We start from the raw sequence: 19,668 nt of genomic DNA, 5'->3' as shown, positions 1-19,668 counted from the left end.
TTTGTAATATGACAAACTCAAATCTGTTAATACATAGAAATCCAATACCTTTATTTTACATTCATACATCTATACCATTGTACAATAATTTTAATGCAGTTAAAAAAAGCCCAATCCCAAAACAAGTCCTGAAGATGTACAATGATGAATTTGCATGTTTTAAGGTTGGTGACAAGCATTTAAAAATACACACACACACACACACACACACACACACACACACACACACACACGGGGTGTAGGACAAGTGATGTCCTTGAGTTGTACCTTAATAGAGCTGGGCTGAATAGAGAGGAATTCAGACACCATAGAGAGAAAGGCACATTGAATACACAGTGTATGTACAAACCAAAAATATCAACACTTGCACAACTTTACTGTAGGATCTAGAACAAGGACAAAACTGTAAACCTTCACTTATGGAAAACGAATGAACAAAAACAGAAGTCACATCTATACAAATACACTTAAAGCAAAATAGTTTCTTGGTCAGAACAAAGCAGTACCTTGAAATGCATTTTCAACACTTAGATTGGCTCTGCCAGCAGAGAGCAATCCCACAGATATAATTACACAATATGTCACAATATTTATGCCGTTGTCCACTTCATGTGCACTGACAACTGGCAACGGTAATAGAGTACCTCATGCATAACCTCATCAGACAGCAGCAGTCATCTGATATGTTTTAGACTAAATCCAATTACATTAGGACTTTTTTTTTTCCCTCGTCACATGAATATGGCAACTTGACATGGTGCAACATGTACGTACATCGACATAAAAATGTATAGACAATTCTATACAGCCGCAAATCTCGGAATCTTAAAATATATGTACCACCCGTCAATCAAAATTTTCAATACTTTCAGAAAAGTAAGTTCTCTGATATAAAATACTGTATTTTCAAAAAACAGATTAGTTTACATTCCATCCTTCTCAACAAAATAAAGCTTTATATATGTACCTTCAAAGCTTAAAAACACTCCCGACATATACATATATATATTCATATCTATATAGAAACAATAAAGTGACTAAGATGCCATAAGTGGCTCTACGTTCACATGTAGTGGAAACCCGTTTAGAATGGCGTACACAGCCAATTTATTTGTCTAATGAACACAGTGTGGCACTACAATTTTGGATGATTGTACAAGTTGGGGTCTTTAAATGCCAAGGTCAAGATTGCCTCCATTAAAACTGTTGCCTTCCCCCAGCTCAGCACGCCTTTGTCATGTCAGTGGGCATGTCTGCCGTCGACATACGGTACTGGATCTTTGTGTTGGTGATGGCGCCGTGCTTCTGTCGGAGATGTAGCCGTAGCTGACTCTTGTGGCGGAAGTGCAAGTTGCATTTCTCACACTGAAAAGGAAAGCAGCGCAACTTTTATTTTACTGCATTTTATGATGGTTAGCTGCTTATTGTATGATTTTGTAACTGTTTAGGAAGTGAAATAAGAGTATAGGTCAACCTACATGGTAGGGCTTTTCTCCTGTGTGTATACGCAGGTGGCTCTTCAGCGTCTGCAGGTGACGGAAGCGTGTGCCACAGATCTCACAGGGATATGGCTTCTCACCCGTGTGGATCAACACATGGGCGCGGAGATGAGCAACCTGAAACACGAACAGAACATAAATCAGCTTGAATCAAACTATCTGACAGCACTGGAACCAATGCGAACTAGTATTGGGGAATGAGTTCTTCCACACAGATTGACGTATTAGTATGCATTGTATAAAAGCCAAAACACCCTTAAGGATGTTCTTCCCTGTAATTACCTGTACTTCTGTAAAGCTGAAAATGGCTAAACCCACTCATAGTTAGTGCTATTAGCTCAGACAATTTTTATATAAGGCCAATTGTATTTTAGCGTGTTATTACCTGTACAAAACGAGCTCCACACGTCTCACATTTGTATGGCTTCTCTCCTGAGTGGATGCGAGTGTGAGTCTTGAGGTTAGCGGGTCTATTAAACTGAGCACCACAGATATTACAGCGATACGGCTTCTCTCCTGAGAAAAGGGAATCAGAGGAAAAGAAACGTTTGAATTGAGCAGCAAAGGAGCATAGACTTGACAGACGGACAAATTCATCTCTTAGATGTACCTGTGTGGACAGTCTTGTGGCTTGCAAGGTTTCCCTTGTAGCGGAAAGCAGCCTGGCAGCGGTCACACTTGTATGGCTTGTCGCTGTGCACTTGGAGCATGTGTTGTTTCAGCGCTTCGTCTTCGGCAAACTTGGAGTCGCATTCATTACAGAAGAATGTACCATTTTCTGTTCAGGAGAAATCATAGTAAAAAAGTGCAGACCCCTAGTCCTAAATAATACATACATCATTGTTGATTTGTCACTGACATTTACTATCCATCTTAAACTCACCACAACTGGAGTCGGAGTATTCTGAGTGCAGCTCAGCCATGTCCTCTGCCAGACGGGTCCTGGAGGTGTTGGGACACACTTCGGAGTGCTTTGGGGACGGCGTGCCGCAGGTCGAGCAGTTCAGGCGGCTCAAGTAGTGTGGAGGGTGGCTGTCACCGTTCCTCAGTGACCCCTCCAGTGCACTATAGACACAAAACAAATAGTTCAAGTCAGACTTCAAATCAGAGCTAAAGCTAAAAAAAATTCAATACTTTAAGTCAGACGTAAACAAATATTTTAAATCAAATGTCATTCCAAAATAAAGTTCCTAAAAATAATCCCGGTGAATGTCCAAAATCCAGAACAGTAAACTGTAAACAAAATGCATAAAAAAACATTGACCATTAAACCCTCCACACATATACTGTATCTTCCTTCATTTCCTCAAAATCCTCCCAGCGCGTCATACAAAATGATGCATGTCGCATGTCAAATTGACATTTTCTTGTTGTACATAAGCAAAAAGATGCCACTATGTGTATGAAAAAAAAAAAAACCCTCACCTGTTAATGATGTTGTTGAGACGACTAGCCTGGGGCACAGGCAGGTCCTCACTGTGATCGCTGCTCTTGCTTGTGGTTTGTGGGTCGAGGTTCTCCGAGTCGCTGGGGTGGAGGTAGGGCGGCAGGCCGAGGCGCTGAGGGGAACGAAGCCCGGGATCCCGCAGCCCCCCCTCGTCTTCCTTAACACTCTGATTCAGCACGATGAACTTGTACTTTTTCCAGTTGCGAGATTTGGGGTCCTGCGTACCTTGCGGAGCTTGCACTCCAGCAGCTTGGGACAGGCCGGCGTTCTTGCTACTGCTGGACTCTGTTGGGGAGTTGGGCTGGCAGTCTGATTTGAGGGGGCTCTGTGGGCTGCTCATGAGGCTCTTGCGTCCAGCGGAGGAGATTCCCAGGGGGTAGTGCTGATGGATCAGGTCTTCCTCTGCCTGAGGAGCGTGATCTTTTCCAGAGTCTCTCTGGTGCTCCAGGGTCAGCACAGGAAATGCACGCTTTCTTGTGCCGAGAGCGATAGACTGGCTGACCCCCTCGTGGCTTTCCTTCCGCATCTCGTCGTCTCTCGCTACCTCCCTGGAAGCGTAGGTGGTGGAGTGAATAATGCTGGAGGAGCTAGTGCCAACCGCCCTGGTGTATTCTGCCCTGATGAGGTTGGCGCTGTCATGCGGAGAACAATGCTTGTGGTGGATCCCACTCTTAGAGAGGTCAGCAAAAGTGTTTTTGGCATCAGTCAACTTGCAGAGAGGGAAAGGGAATCCTGGCATGGGAAACTGCCCGTAGAATGGGTAGTTGCTGGGGGTGCTGACCCCGTTGAAAATGTTTGAGCCGTAGGGCCTCCCATCCCTGAATGGAGCCACGCGGCTGTGCAAACTGTCGACAACATCATGGGGCCGGTAAGCATGGACATCCTGAGGTAGAACCAAGGGACTGATCAAAAACTCATCTCTGGGCAGCTTGGCAGCCGGATCACTGGAATAAGAATGAGAAGGTAAAAAAAACTAAACACGACAGATGCTGATAATGATGAATTTGACCAATGTAATGGAACCTTGTTCTGCCTACCTGGACTTGATGAATCTGTGGCAGGTGTCCACAACATGGTCCATCTGCAGGTAGATGGCGGTGTTCATGATCGCCATAATCAGACTCTCCTTTAGTGTGAGACGGGAGGTGTACATGAACTCCAGCAGGATGGCAAAGCCCTCTGGGTCCACCTTCGGATCCAGACTGATCGCATTAAGGTTGCACTTGTGGGAGTCAGTAAAGATGGTGTAAAACAGCCCACTGCAACCATGTCAAAGAAAACGAAATGCAGACAGAGCATATACAGATCAATCACATCATCTTTAAACTGCAACAGAAACATTGGCTCATATAACTTGGCCTGAATAACACGTACCTGCAAGCCATGAGAACGGTCTTGTGTGCCCGAAACTGCTGTCTGTTAACCAAGATAGTGACATCTGTGAGAATATCTCTGCTACGCAGCCGGTTCAGGTTGAGCAGGACATCACTGGCATGGCGTGTGAATTGTATGCAGCTGTCTGCTGCGCAAGCCATTTTGTTAAGTTCTGCAATTAAAACAAAAAAGACTTAGACATAAAGATTATTTCACAAAAAGCAGTGCCCTGGTAGGCCAATGCCACAATTCACCCATCTGTTTCAATGCTGAAGAACAGGTAATCTTTAAGTAAATGAATTGGGCTGAAATTATTTATGATCCTCACAAGGTCTTTATCAATGTGGCAGACTAAAACAGATACAGGCGGTCCTCCAGAAGGCGGCGCCATTTATTAAATAAACACTGTCTAGACATTTAAATTTCTACCTCCCCCCCCCCAACACACACACACACACACACACACACACACACACTTTCTCCCTTTTCTAAACCACTGGTTGACAAGTTGATATAACAAATGAAGATGAAGGGAAAATGTTATCACATTCTAACAGACAACATGATTTATGATACAATTCTGTAATTACGGATTTTGTTTTCGATAATACAAAAATGATGACCGGTAATTTTAATTAAATAACAATATCACATACTTGTATAATAAACACCATTAGATGCCCTGAGTATTGTTCGCTCTGTCCTTTCATTTGGTCTGAGTTCAGTCTAACGGAGAAAAGTTGAGGAAAACAGCAAGCAGCTGACTTAGCCTATTACTGAAAACTTACTAATAACTAATAACGGCCAAACTATGAGTTTTTATTTCAACCGCAAGATGTCCTGTTCTGATCTTCAAAATAAGCCGGGGCAGCTGGCAAGGTTATACAGCAGCAGTTTGACTTGTTTGCTCTGATCAGACCTGTGACAGCCCAGCAACGCTCTATATTCTCTTTTTCTTTGCTAATATGCTATATTGCATTTCTAGGTCAATTACTGTAAGGGCGTGGAAACTATTATTTAATTAACTCAAAGCAGAAATGGCTTTATAACATGCAGGCGGATTTATGACAGCATCTTGAACTGAATGTGAAGACTGAAGTCTGTAACTGGACACGTCCGAAAATAGAACCAGAACAGAACGCAGCCTTGAATAGACTGATATCCTCCGATCAAAAGGTACCGAGTTATGACCTCTAGTTAGGGACAACAAGCAGTAGGCCTAATGTAGGCTAGTAATTAACTACATTTTCAGAAAAGAAATTATGAGGACTGCAACTGGGCTACATAACTTCAGTCAATCTGCCCTATCATAGTTTGTCAATTAAAATGACAGCACACAGATTTGTGTCAGCCCATAGGTCCAGAATAAAGCCTCTCTATGATTTTCATTTTATTTTATATGCTTAAACATAGTCTTATTGTAACTGTTCCTGAGCATGAACTGAAACTCTCGGATTCCGTGACAGAAATGAGGCAGCAACACTTTGCAGGAAAGCTGAAGCCAACTCCGAGCGCATCTCAGTAAAACCTTTCAACTTGGCAGCGCAGACAGTGTGTCACAGTGGAAACACAACTTGGTGCGACGACGTGTCTTGTAGCCTCTCTGCCGTGGAAAAACACACACACACACACACACACACACACACACACACACACACACACACACACACACACACACACACACACACACACACACACACACACACACACACACATCAGCACCAATGTTTCCGCTACAATGTTACGGTAACACAAGTGCTTGTTCGGCGCAACCTTTTTTGCGCTCCATTGGAGCAAATTACCGTCGGAGCGACCGCTAAGTAAAAATATCCTGAACCTGAGGCAGCCATGCTGCCAGCAAAGTTCGTTTGACAGAGCCGCCGCCACACTGTGTTGACACTTGACCGTACAAAGTAGCGTTAAATGAGAGCGCATTTAAAGCCCCGGCCGGCTGCACTGACAATGTTAACACCGCCAACTCTGTCCACCCGAGAACCATTTAGGCTACTGTAACCCGGGCTCTGGATAGCCTATACACCGATAACATTACACCTAATTTTCCTCGGTAGTTATCTAAGCCGAGCCTTATTACATCTTAACAACATGACTCTGTATCGGTGCGGCTTGGGGAGCTGCAGCGGAGGAAGACTGCTGTCTGCCCCGCTAGTTCAACCGCGACCAGCTCACTCCAGCGCAGCGCAGCGCAGCGCGGGGCAGATGATCTGTCAGAGAGCGGCGCACTGCCTGTCTCCGTCACTACAGCGGCCACTTCACAGCTTCTGCTCGGCACTGTTCAAACTGCCAGCAGACACAGTCACACACAAACACCTAAACAGCACAAATGGACAAATAGCTGTCTAAAACATAGCAACACACAGTAGATAACAACTTCGCGCCAATTTAGAGGAAAAATGAATTTAAAAAAAATCACCTGGTAGCGCTTTCCTAGAAACTTCTTGCATCACCACTTCTAAGAACCCCAGTTCTAAGAATCAGACGAGCTCAATTCTCGGAATTTGAGCCCGAGACCGTACCACTTTCCCGTGACAGGGGTGTGACGTTTTTTTCCCTTGTGGTGAAAAGAACTTCTTTCCAAAGCGGTTATTCTAGCGAGTATTGCACATTATGATTTTTACAGTAAACACTGCTTACATCTAGTGTTTTAATGACTAAAAAAATCTGAATTATTTTGTAAAATAATGCAGGAAATTGTTTCGTAGTGATCCACCCCCCCCGGCTCTTGGTTGAATCCACAGTCACAGGACGTCGAGCCGGCGACGTCACGAGTTCCTTAAACCCAGCCCCCGAAATTCTCAGAACTAATTTATATTCCATTTTTCAGGCAATGTGTCGTTTCGTTGCCGTTCGTCGCATCTAACACCCAGACCCTACATGTCGGCTACTGCACACACACACCGAGATCAGAATTACATATGACTGGCGTGCTCTTCTTATCCAGAATTCATTTTTTAGCCAGATTTCCTGCAGGTATGCTCTCTTCAGATGAGGAATGCTGCGATCACCAATCGAGGGTTTGTTGAAAAAGGAAAGCTTTAATAGATTTATTATTTACAAGTAGGCTATATTAGGAAGTCAGTTGAGCGTGTGTAAGTGAGTTTGTTAAACGGTTTGGTGTTTCAGTTAATGCATGGTCGGATTGGCAATTGTTCAGTCCAGTTTTATATTCTCATATGCGCATATAACGGTTTCATGCACTCTCGCTTTATGGCCGCTATTGTGTTAAAGCGACTGTTTTCTTTCCAGACAGTTGGTGACATTAACATGTTAGACTAATTAGGTGCGATCTACAGTCCTAATATTAACTTCATGATTAACGTTACATAGAAAACTTGTTGCATGAAAGCAAGCGCATCACCAATCTAAATGGTATGAGCAAGGATGTAGCCTGCATACAAGTTGAATGCAATCAAGCCTCGGTTATAAATCAGAATCAGGCATATGGGTTTGATATTGAGGGTATTAATGTTTAAAATGCCATTAGACTTATTATAGGCTACTGTGAAATTGAATGTCTTGGTGTAAAAAATGTTACATGCATTTGTAACTTGGACTCCTTAGCAGGCTCCATCCTCCTCCAAAAACAGTTTAGACAGACTTTAGCCTCTTGTTATGTGGACGGTTGTCTTTTCTTTTGAAATGTTTTCTCTCCTTCCTCCAAAAAAACCCTTTTTTAATAGAAGGGGAGGATGCCTTGTTCATGTCAGATGATGTGCACACTTAGAACAAAAAATATTGCTCATTGAAATGCAAAGTGAAAGTTTCCTGGAAAATGCTACTATTTAATTTATAGCATGTATAGGCTACTCCATGTTGCATAATTTCTCAGATTTGGGCGAGAATAAACTGAGTATTTCATTTATTTATTTATTTTACTTTTCAGCTTACTAGTGTTGTGTTTGACTTCGTGCTCTTTTAGTTTGAAAAGTATCAGCAGCCAGGCTTTTGTATAAAACGATGGCACGGAAGAGAAGTTGAACTCTGTAGTTTGTTTCTTCCTTGCATGAAGATGAGAACTGGTGTGGATTTACATATATAAATATATCTTTTTTTTTGCCAGTGGTTGCCTGGTTAGGGGATGACAGCATGACAGCATCTCAAAAATTGTGTTCATTTCATGAGTTGTGGGCAAGCATTTACTGTCAGTGACTCACCGTGGAAACTTTGCTTGTGGTGATTCCAAACCACGGATTCCCCGTCTTTTCTCATCCCGTTCACCCCTTGGCACAGCAGGAGCATCTGCTGAGCTGAGAGTACACACAAAGACAAGTTTATACAATTAATTAAGATAGATAAAAGAAGATATATTAGTTTGCATTACAACAGTGAAAGTGTACACTCAATTAAAACTCTCCTTTCTAAATAGGCTATATCATTTATCTTCAGTAGTTTTAATATTGCAAAATAACACACACCATCTCTGGTTAGATTGAAATGTAAAGATCAGTGGGCAAACAAAGGTGGAAGCATGAGCTCTAGTCATCAATGCTAACAATTAGTAACACACAGCACATGCCATGTTCAAACATACGGCCTTGTATTTTATTTTGGTAAATATCCATTTGACTTAACACCTCCACACCTATTGATTATTATTATGTTTTATCAAGTCTTTGAGGAAAATGTTGTAAAGCTCATGATCTTAAATTTGATGAAGATGAACGGAGAAAGGTAAAATACATTTTAAAATGAGATCATCTAGATTTTCATGTAAAATATATCTTAACTAAGATCTTTCTCTCATTTTCTCTCAGAGATAAAAAAAAAAAAAGACTTAAGACTTTAACATACTTGATACCAGTGTCATTACACAGTAACGGTGACATGAGTTTTAATTATAGGGACATTTGAGCTGTGTCAGTCCGTGTGATAGAAACATCCAAATGAGTCAGATGCAGCCCTTTCTTTTGGTTTTTGTTCAGCCCTTCATGTGACGCCTCACTCAACTCTAATGTAACCCACATTTCCTTGTGGAGTGCCTGAGCATCCGCCCATCTGGATCCGGCATCCCACTAAAATACACTCCAGGTGTTTACAAACCAATGAGGGGGGGAGAAAAAAAGTCTCCAAAATAATTAAGATGCACAAAATTATTTTACAGCAACCTCCGATTCAGCACTGCCAAATAAAGACTATGTTGAGCTCCAAACAAAGAGCAGCGTCAACTTTATTTTAATCCACTTGGGGGATGTTTAAGGCGCTCTGGCACAGTTATGCATAATGCACGGCCATAAACCATCCAGGAGTTCGGAGAGAAAGATGTGTAATTTACCAAAGCCCCATGCTGTGCCCAGCTATAGAAGGAGGAGATAATTACTGCATATCCTTGGCAAACTTTTACTCAACCAATTCCTAGCAAAAAATAAATGACCCACTTACACGGGGCAGAGAAACAGTGCAGGGTAGCTGATCAATAGCAATCTGTGTGAATAACACACAGGGCACATTGTCACATTATGAACAGTGTATCGGTTAATCCTTGATCTCCATTCAGGCTGCATAATGAAATATAACAGCTCATGATGTTAAGTTCTTGGTCTCTTTGTGTAGGCAGCACGCTGCTCACAAACAATCACGGCCAAAGCAGGTTGTGACAGTGATTCAAGTCTGCCCTGGCCAGTAACAGCTGCAAATATATATATATATATATATATATATATAAAAAAATAATAATAATAATGCTTGTACACGTCTGACACAGTGTGAAACATCTCCAAGTTGTATCATTGCGTACACTTGGTGCATGATAGGTCATTGAATAGAAATGCCCACTGACAAATGCCCGAGGCCCGGAGGTTGCCTCACTTTTTTTTTCTTCATAAACTGCACACTTTTGTCTCGTTTCACAGCAAATTTCTGCCAACTTCAGTGTTCATTGTCAGCAAAGATGTGAGTGTGGAGTTTTGTTCTGAGAGGCATGATGCAACCAAGCTGTAACACCAAACAGAAAATGCTGTTAGCTACAGAGGTCTTTTTAGTTCCTTTCTTTAAAAGAATTTCTTTTCATATTAAGTTTCACTTTTTTAACTCCATGCATCCCAGAAGCTTTTTTTTGTTTTTTTCCTTCTTCTTTTGTCCACAATAAAGTCGCCCTTTGTCAATCACCATTGGATTGGGACACGGCTATACAGTATGTCTATAAAAAAAGAAAAAAGATTTGTTCCTCTGTTGTATTTTCTTCACATGCACAAATGGCAAATTGCAGTCATGGTGCAGTGTCCCTTGCAAATGAAAGCTTTGCACCTGAGAATGGGTACACAAGCACAGGAAAGTTGTAGGAGTGTATGTATGGAGATGTCTTTTATCTCCTGGATGAAAATTATACTCTTTCCCATTAATTTCCTATGGTGGCCATTTTTGACCCGTAAACAAAAGAAGTGTGACTACGTTGAATGAATCACTCAGTATTCAAGGAAAGTATTCACAATGAATGTTATGTGTTCAAATGCCTTTTGTGAAGGATATCATAAGGTCTTAAAGGCAATCTGATGACAAATGCCATATTTATGGTACAGGGAATGTGTAAATCGGTCATTTTTGACCGGAACAGTGTTAGAAGGTTAAAAACACACCAGGAAGATAAGCAGCAGAAGGGAATCATAGACAGGGAAAGGAGTCCCTGGATTGTGTGTTCTGCTGTTAGTATGATTTTGAGTATGAACATTTTGGCATTCTATTTGGATTCATTCCCTCTTCCTGTAACTTTAATTGAGGACTTACAACTTATGCCAGTGGTGGAATGTAACTAAGTACATTTACTCAAGTACTGTACTTAAAGCTATAGTGCGTAGTTTCCGTCTCCCCCATGAGGAATTCTAAGTAATGACAACAACACTGTCGGTGCGTCCACATGATACAAGCCTTCCGTGATCGCACACCGCAGAGGTCATTATCTTCACCACTCGAGTTTCTGCGTGTGAAAGTCGCCGGACGCCACAATCTTTTAAACATAGTCATACTGAGACATCCAGAGAGAGTTGTGTGGAGCTGATAGTCTTAATTAACTTTGCAGCAACTCATTTGGCAATGGCTTGAATGGAACGGACGTTCATTTATATCAAAAAGTTACGCACTAAAGCTTAAAGTCCAAATGTTGAGGTACTTGTACTTTACTTGAATCTTTTCTTTTCATGCCACTTTCTACTTCTACGCTACATTTCAGAGAGAAATATTGTACTTTTTACTCCACTACATTCATCTGACAGCTAGAGTTACTAGTTACTTTACAAATGAAGATCTTTGCACACAAAACACATGTAGTTTATAAAATACATTGTTTTATTATAAATAGGGCTGTCAATCGATTAAAAAATTGTATCTAATTAATTACATACTCTGTGATTAATTAATCGAAATTAATCGCATACATAATTAACGGTGCCTGGACCGATACTTTTTAAGAAAGTAAAAAAAGAAAAGAAAAAAAGGGTACTAAACAACAGTCTGTGACATTAAAGAACGGCTTGTTTATTGCTAAGGCCATATGGTCAAAATGAAATGATTTAATAATAATGTATAACAATAACAATAACTTATTTCACTAGTAAATTGCTGTTGAACGACAAAAACAACCACCAGATGGGAAAAGGACATTTACAATAACTTCAAATGCACCACGAGGCTGTAGTTTACCAGTTTCATTGAACGCACCGTTTGTGTTTTTCCTACGCAGCTGCAGATTGTTACACCTCGGTGTTGAATCCTCTACAGTAAAACACAGTCAAACTTTACACCGTTTAGCATTAGCTGTCAGCATTTTAACCGTGTTTAATCCAGCTACTAGCTAGCGGTAGGCTAACATTAGCTGCTGTTGAGTATAGTGTTAACTAGCTAGCGGTAGGCTAACGTTAGCTGCTGTCGAGTATAGTGTTAACTAGCTAGCGGTAGGCTAACGTTAGCTGCTGTCGAGTATAGTGTTAACTAGCTAGCGGTAGGCTAACGTTAGCTGCTGTCGAGTATAGTGTTAACTAGCTAGTGGTAGGCTAACGTTAGCTGCTGCCGAGTATAGTGTTAACTAGCTAGCGGTAGGCTAACGTTAGCTGCTGTTGAGTATAGTGTTAACTAGCTAGCGGTAGGCTAACGTTAGCTGCTGTTGAGTATAGTGTTAACTAGCGTCCCGTGCAGCGGTGTTTGTGTTGCCTGTATCGTCTGTTTCAGAGCATCAGAGAGAAGAGCAGACATATCAGTGGCACCAGATTTCGGTAGCCAGGGTTGGCAGGAAGATTTTTACAAGTAAATGTTCCAATTAATGATCCAGGCAGCACATTCTCGTCTCCCTCCTTCATTTTACAGTCCAATGGTGGCTAGAACGGCTCCGGGTCAAACCTCAATATGGAATAGATTAATCTGCGTTATTTTTTTTAACGCGTTCATTTCGATTAATTAATCTGAGAAAAAAATAACGCAGATTAATCTATTCCATATTGAGGTTTGACCCGGAGCCATTCTAGCTTATTTTGACAGCCCTAATTATAAACTAAACTACCCAACAATATAACAGCCTACAAGTCCAGCTGAAATGATTAGCTAATTGATTGATAGAACATTTTTGATCGTTTCCAGTTTCTAGAATGTGAGGCTTATTCTGCATTGACTACTTTTAATCAATGACAAAATGATGCTGTGCGGCAGGAAAATGATCAGTATTACGGTTACTGATTATAACTCTTGCTGTGACATTGTATGATTTACAATTACTCTTGAACGTGTCATCTGGGTGCTCGTGTTTTGACAAAAGTTAGAGGAACCAGAGGGGTCAAAGGTTATATGACGCCACTGACAGGTGACTAAACCAAACGTCCTGTGTCAGAAATAAAATTATAGATTTTTCTGGGATTGAAAATAGTTGGAAACATTTGGGATAGTGTAAGTACACGACTCAACAAAATATATAACATAGGTATAGTCATTTTTAGACATTTTAATGCAGAAATGTTACATATTGTACCTTTTAATACTTTAAGTACATTTTCCCGATGATACTTACATACTTTTACTTAACCCTTGTGTTGTCTTCCCGTCAACCATGAACTTGTCGTCCTTCAGGGTCAAAATTGAAAATGAACTTTTTTTGGGCGCTTTTTTCTCTAGAGGTTTTTGTCGCTTTTCTCGATGCTTTTGACATTTTGTTTTCATTCATAGTCAATAAACCCTAACTTATATGGCATTATACCTCATTTTTAAGATGAAAAAAAGCAGAAGTCATGAATTATTTTGACTAATAGTTAAGATCAGAGGATGTTGATGGATCACAGACTGGTTTATGTTAAAATTACTTTTTTTCAAATGCTACAAAATTGAATGAAAGTAATCAGTAATTTTACCTGCGAAGAATGCTGTATGGCTTCCATACAATGTACATACTGTACATGTATCTGTGTTATAGTTTGGGGGCATTTGGTTGAAATAAACCCATATTTCTGATATAATTTTTTTTTGAAAACGAGTCAAATTTGACCCGAGGACAACACAAGGGTTAAGTAACATTTTCAATGCAGCACTTTTACTTGTAACAGAGTATTTTTTTACAGCGTTGTATTAGTACCTTCACTTAAGTAAAGGATCTGAATACTTCTTCCACCACTTACACGCGTGCACACTAAAAGAAACTTTGGAGTAAGTTTCTGCAGTGTGCCTGCATGTGTGGATAACCTTGAGTTCAGCAGCCTGCCTGTGCAAGCTACATGCTAAGGTTATAGTCAGAGCAGAGGCGTGTTGGTGGGCTAGAATTCCAATTTGGTCGAATCAAAGCATGTAGATTCAGGACTTTCTCAGGGCCAGCTGAGAGGAGCCAGGAATGCAGCCTGCAGACTCCAACTTGATGGAATTTTCCACACATACCAGAAACAGTCCCTTGCCAGTGTGCCATCTGCTGGATGATGGGTCAGTTACTTCCACAAAAACATGAGGAGATATAGTACAAGCGTGCAATAATAGCAGCCATGCATACAAAGTTCCAAGACCACATGATGAGGAGGAGTTGTTAAATTTGGGAAAACTTCTGCACAGATCAGTTTCAAAGCCACGTTATGTGTGTCTACATGGATTCAGCTTGGTGTTTTAACAGCGGTATCCACTCTCAGCTTTAGTGCAGAGATTTTAAACGGTAAACAAGTGTGTCTTATTTCATTGCACCACCCTCAATTATGATCCAATAAGAATCATCTGTCCTGAATCAACCCCCTTTCCTGCACTGCTGTCACAACACCTATTAGTTAGTATCAAACTGTACATCTGGATGTGTTGGGTGTGTGAAACGTTGGGAGGCTCCTTCCTCATATCACACAACTTTTTGTTTGACTTTAGGAACATGCATTCTCTTGCTTACCAATGTACACATATTACAGACAGGGGGACTCACCTAGCAAGCTCACAAAAGTTTCAAAATAGTTAGCCAAAAATAATGGATACGTAGTTTAAATAGTTAGCTAAGAGAGCATAAACATTTGAAATAATGTGCCAAAAGAAATAAATCAACGGCTGACTTGATTATCTAAAATTAAGTTGAAAACAGTTAGTGAAATCTAGAATCTACAAATCTGAAAGTAATAGAGGAACAGTCAAAATGATTAGCTAAAAGTAATGGATAAATGGTTGAAAGATACAGCTTCTGCCACTTTAAAGCTTTAGTGTGTAACTTTTTGATATTAATGAACATCATACATACATTCAAGCCATTGCCAAATGAGTTGCTACAAAGCTAATTAAGACTATCAGCTCCACACAACTCTCTCTGGATTTCTCAGTAGGACTATGTTCAGAAGATTGTGGCGTCTGGTGACTTTCGTGCGCAGATCTTGAGTAAAGATAATGACCTCTTCTGAAGAGTCCATCATGTTTTTAATCCTCTGTGTCCTCCTTGGCTACTAGCAACTACGTTGGGGAGGGGCGCGTGTGCGATCACAGAAGGCTGTCATTACTCAGAATTCCTCATGGGGGAGACAGAAACTACGCACTATAGCTTTAAGTGCTACTGTAGTAGTAAGAATGCAAACCTGTCCAAATTGACCCAAACATCGACAATTGCATTGTATACAAAAAAAACCTATAACAATATCCACTTTTTGTAGTGTTACTTTACGTGTCTATCTGAGTTGTGTCTATGTAAAATGCCTGCTTAGATGCTCAAAGTGTGTTTTCAGCGTATCTGTTCACATTTCAATTGAACATAATTGAGACATTGTCCAGCACTTTGGTGACAATGCAGGAAAACACAATCACACTTTCTCTAGAAACGGCATCCAGTGATTTCAAGGGTCTCACATTACTACTGACACGCTGCAGGAGTGTAAAATAAATACAACTTTGTGCAAAGCTGAGCATGTAAACTGTGAAGATTTCATTTCAAGCTTGCCATTTGCGCTGTGTAGGCAATGCAGATAGCATTTCTTCTGTATTTACGTATGTCCCGGTGGAATCTTCCAATGATAACATGTTTATGGGGACATAAAGGCCACTGAACCAGTTTGAAGTCTTTGTTTTTTGCTGGAATGATTGTTCACAAGCAATTTAATTGTGTTTAGAGCAGAGATCTTCAACAGGGGGTCTGTGACCCCTAGGGGGTCCTCAGAGTTACTGCAGGGGGGGGGGACCAAATTATTGTTTGATGTATATTATTTGAAAGCTTAAGGACTTACTTTGCCTTCCACGTGTATGTTTAACATTAAAACATAATGTTTAAATATTTTCATCCATCTGTCCCAGTTTAACATGCTACTAACTACATTTTTATACAATACATGTAGTAAGGGGTCCCTGCTCAGTCTCCCTTTCAGCTAAGGGGTCCTAGGCCTAAAAAACGTTAAAGACCCCTGACTTAGAGTATAGAAGTTAAACTGATGCTGAAACAATAGCAAAAACAAAGTCTCTCCGCATAGACACAGAGTCACAGTCAGTGTTTAGTTTTGGACTTGGCTCTCATGTCATTCATTCCATCAGTTAACTGTTCTTAATCTCTCTCTCTCTCTCTCTCTCGCCCCTGCACTCCAGCCCAGTTTCGCTTTATATCAAATTCTCCCCTGTTACATTGCTCCCACTGCCTGCATCTAATGCCAACTGCTGATCCTGGTACGCAGGGCTGGTTAAACAGGAACTACACACACCTAGCTCCAGGCTGCAGTTCAACAAGAACCACACACAAAGCACTTAGCACATCCACCACCTCAGCTCTCTGTCTCTACTGCTCCTGTGTTTGAAAAATACAACAATATCATATGTAATTCTGGGTAAAGCATCGTTACATTTCATATGAAATATATTATTTCCTCACAGGCAAGTCCACTACAGCTACATAAAAAAAAATAAGAAGCTAAAAACAGGCTTTAGATGAGCTTTCATATTTTCATTTCATGGGAAAAATCTGGCATTAGAGATCATCATCAAACGTTCACAGCCTCTATTAGTATTATATAGGTGTACTTTTCATGTCAGCTTTTTATTTATTTTTGGTTTCCTCCAGCCAAAGCAGTAAATGGATTTAAATCCAACATGGAAACATGGGATTGGCGAGGATGAAAGCAATCCCACCAAAACCACAGAAGTCAACTGCCCCCCCCCAAAAAAAAATAAATAAAAAAACTCTGGGTACTTACATGGATTCAAGAAGAGATCATTATCATTCAAAAATGTTTGTGATATATCAGTCATGATACATGCATTAAATGCACACACAACTCTTTTTCTTTCATGTTTCATCCAATTTCTGAATAATCTGTTAGTTTTGCTTAAAATGTATCATTTTTGATTGATTTTTCTTCTTTGTCTTGTCAGCGCCTACACCCTTATTTCAGCCAATACATGAAACCAGACAAACAGTGCTTTCTCCTTCTAAACTCTGGAAAACCTCCCACTCTTTATGTTTGCTAGAAACAGATCAACTCATATAACCATCAGGCCTCATTAACCTGCATTTATGCACATTTGAAACACAAGAAATGAGCATATTTTTAAATACAATTAATTCTTACTAATGTATCATAGTTAAGAGCTCAGTGCTTTCATTCAAAGTAACTCTGAAGCCCAGGAAATGCCAGGTGGAAGTGCTGATGCAAGAAAGCAGAGTGCCACCTGTGTGTTATCTGTTCTACATCACACACGCAGACACTCTTGGTATCTGCAGCACTACAGACATATTTAGTGTTCTGTGTGCATGGGACCACAAGCATTTTATGATATAATCACATGTGAACCAGCCGTAGTATAGATAGCATTGTGCATCAATGATCTGTTTTCTAAGGTTGAAGGAGACTTTTGATGGTAAAGTCTTTTTTGACATAGCTTTACTCAAACCACTTACCTTTGTTTTTGTCTTTTGTGCAGCCATGGAAAGATTCTCACATGAAAATCAAAAGTGAATCAAATATAGGTCTCTCAAATCACCCAGATCCTTTCTTAGCTCACGCCGAATGTCTATTTTACATGTATTTACATACTGTAGATAAGCCTGTGAGGACATTAATTGTTGTATTCTGGTCCTCCCATTTGCTTATCAGATGTCAGTTGTTTTATCGTGACCCCTGTATATTATACTTTGCATGCTCGCTCTTGTTAATGTTGTGACTGAGCAAGTGATTGAGCACTATATTGATTTGATCTCTGAGATTAGTTGAGCATCATACGAGCGCTATGGAAATATACACTTATTTCAGTGCAGGAGTTGGCGAGTTAGCTTTGTCTGTGGAAGAATGTTTTTTTTTTTTAGCTGTCACTCGTCCTGTGGATACAGTTTGCTCAATTAAGACATGTTAGACAAAAGAATGGGAAAGATTTCCTGACCAGTCCCATTGATGATAAGAAACTATAATGAAATATATATTTCTCTGAAGTAGGCAAATTTGATATTTGTGCATAGTTTTAAATATCATTTCTTAATGCAATGTAGTATTACCTGAACAAAGCCTTGTGTCCTTATGGCAATATATGACAAGAACTGGTAATATAGTAATCAAAAATCAGTCTAGTCAAGTATGTCAAGTTTCTGAAGTTTTTTATATTAATTTACACTTTTTGTTATTTAAAATAATTTTTGTCAAATATATATTACACATTCATTTATTTTGCCAGCATTGAAATGTTGTCATTCTAGGGGCAGGTTTTGAGAAACAGAATAAAATTAGTCTCACCTTTTTTCTGCTGGAAGGAGTGAGGCATGATGGGATCTGTAGTGGAAATCAAGGAGGAAGTGCCTGCGCCTTGAATTCAAAGCAGTGAGCCGAGGTTCAAGAAGCAAAGGGGGGCCTCTTCTGCACTTCCAAAAAAAGTCTTTTCACTGAGATCAATCTACTTTTCTACCTGACTATGGTAAGGTCCAGCACAGCAAAAACACAACCCGCCCAAACTGTGTTCACCAGAGTTGTATTTTTCTGGCAAGTAATATGTTCCAGGATGCAGAGTCTGACTGGTCCTCCCCACCACCCCCTCCCTAAGCTGGAGGGATGAAGCTGTCTTCAGTGCAAGAGGGCACCGAGTCTGAGTCAGGCGGTGGCGGAGCAGCTCTGGTGAAGCCTCATGTCTGTCAGTGTTCAGCAGGATGGGAACGCTTCTGGAAAGGCGGGCACGGCAGCGGCAGCGGGGCTGAAGTGAGTCAAGTCGACTGAGCACGCTTCATGTTAGTGAACCGGTCCACAGGGCATCTCTTGCTCTCTGAGCTGATAGGCCGCCTGCACTCTAGCGTTCATTGATTGTAGCACTCATTCGCTCCACGTTTCCACGAATGCTGAAACCATGGAGCAAAAAAAAAAAAGAGGAAGAGATTAAACAGCCTGTAAAATAATCCCAGTTTTCCTATCTATAATTCATTTGAATGGAGAGTCTACAATCCCATTAAACCACAGGAACACAAACCATCGACTACAGCAGTGCCTTTACCGTGGAGGAACTCCTGGAGCTCAGGCCATCTGCCAGATTAGAGATTTTCATATATGGCGATGACACATTGTTTTATAAACAGAGCTTTTATACAACAAACATTTCAGTGTCCTGGAGCATTAATCTACCTAAGCTGATCTCAATCCATGGAACTAGATATTGCTCTTTATAACTTGTCTCGTGGAGGGGGGGTGTTATTACATCACGCCAGCTGTCACTTCAACCTGGCACAACCAATAGGAAGGTCAACAATGTGACTGCCACCGAGAAAATTAGGGAAAATCCTGAAAACAGTAAAGCAATATTTGGGGGAAATTCTACAGTGTTACTACTTTTTATTTTTTTAAATCACTTGTGGCAACGTCAAATCATTAGAGTTGAGCTACATATAATCATTTTCATTTTTTTGTTTGCAAAAAGCAAAGCACTTTTCTGCACATGAATCCATAGTGTTAATGTAAAAGC

At 40.6% G+C, this 19,668-nt stretch overlaps 1 protein-coding gene across 2 annotated transcripts; it reads right to left on the bottom strand.

Moving 5' to 3' along the window:
• Positions 1–26: 26 nt before the first annotated feature.
• Positions 27–19,191, bottom strand: bcl6aa (BCL6A transcription repressor a). Of its 2 annotated transcripts, XM_031311789.2 has the most exons (10): positions 18,459–19,191; positions 8,493–8,585; positions 4,321–4,492; positions 3,984–4,205; positions 2,925–3,890; positions 2,383–2,564; positions 2,110–2,277; positions 1,885–2,015; positions 1,479–1,616; positions 27–1,365 (listed from the first exon to the last, which is right to left on the bottom strand). In XM_031311789.2, the coding sequence occupies exons 1-10, from the start codon at positions 18,484–18,486 to the stop codon at positions 1,222–1,224; spliced, it is 2,244 nt and encodes a 747-aa protein (XP_031167649.1). In that variant the 5' UTR covers positions 18,487–19,191; the 3' UTR covers positions 27–1,221. The 2 variants fall into 2 exon arrangements, with proteins under 2 accessions (XP_031167649.1, XP_031167650.1); XM_031311790.2 differs by lacking the exons at positions 8,493–8,585; positions 18,459–19,191 and adding an exon at positions 6,752–6,856.
• Positions 19,192–19,668: the final 477 nt, after the last annotated feature.

The sequence above is a fragment of the Sander lucioperca genome, chromosome 11, assembly GCF_008315115.2.
Source record: "Sander lucioperca isolate FBNREF2018 chromosome 11, SLUC_FBN_1.2, whole genome shotgun sequence".
Taxonomy (NCBI): Eukaryota; Metazoa; Chordata; class Actinopteri; order Perciformes; family Percidae; genus Sander; species Sander lucioperca.
This window is presented reverse-complemented; position numbering and strand designations above follow the sequence as displayed.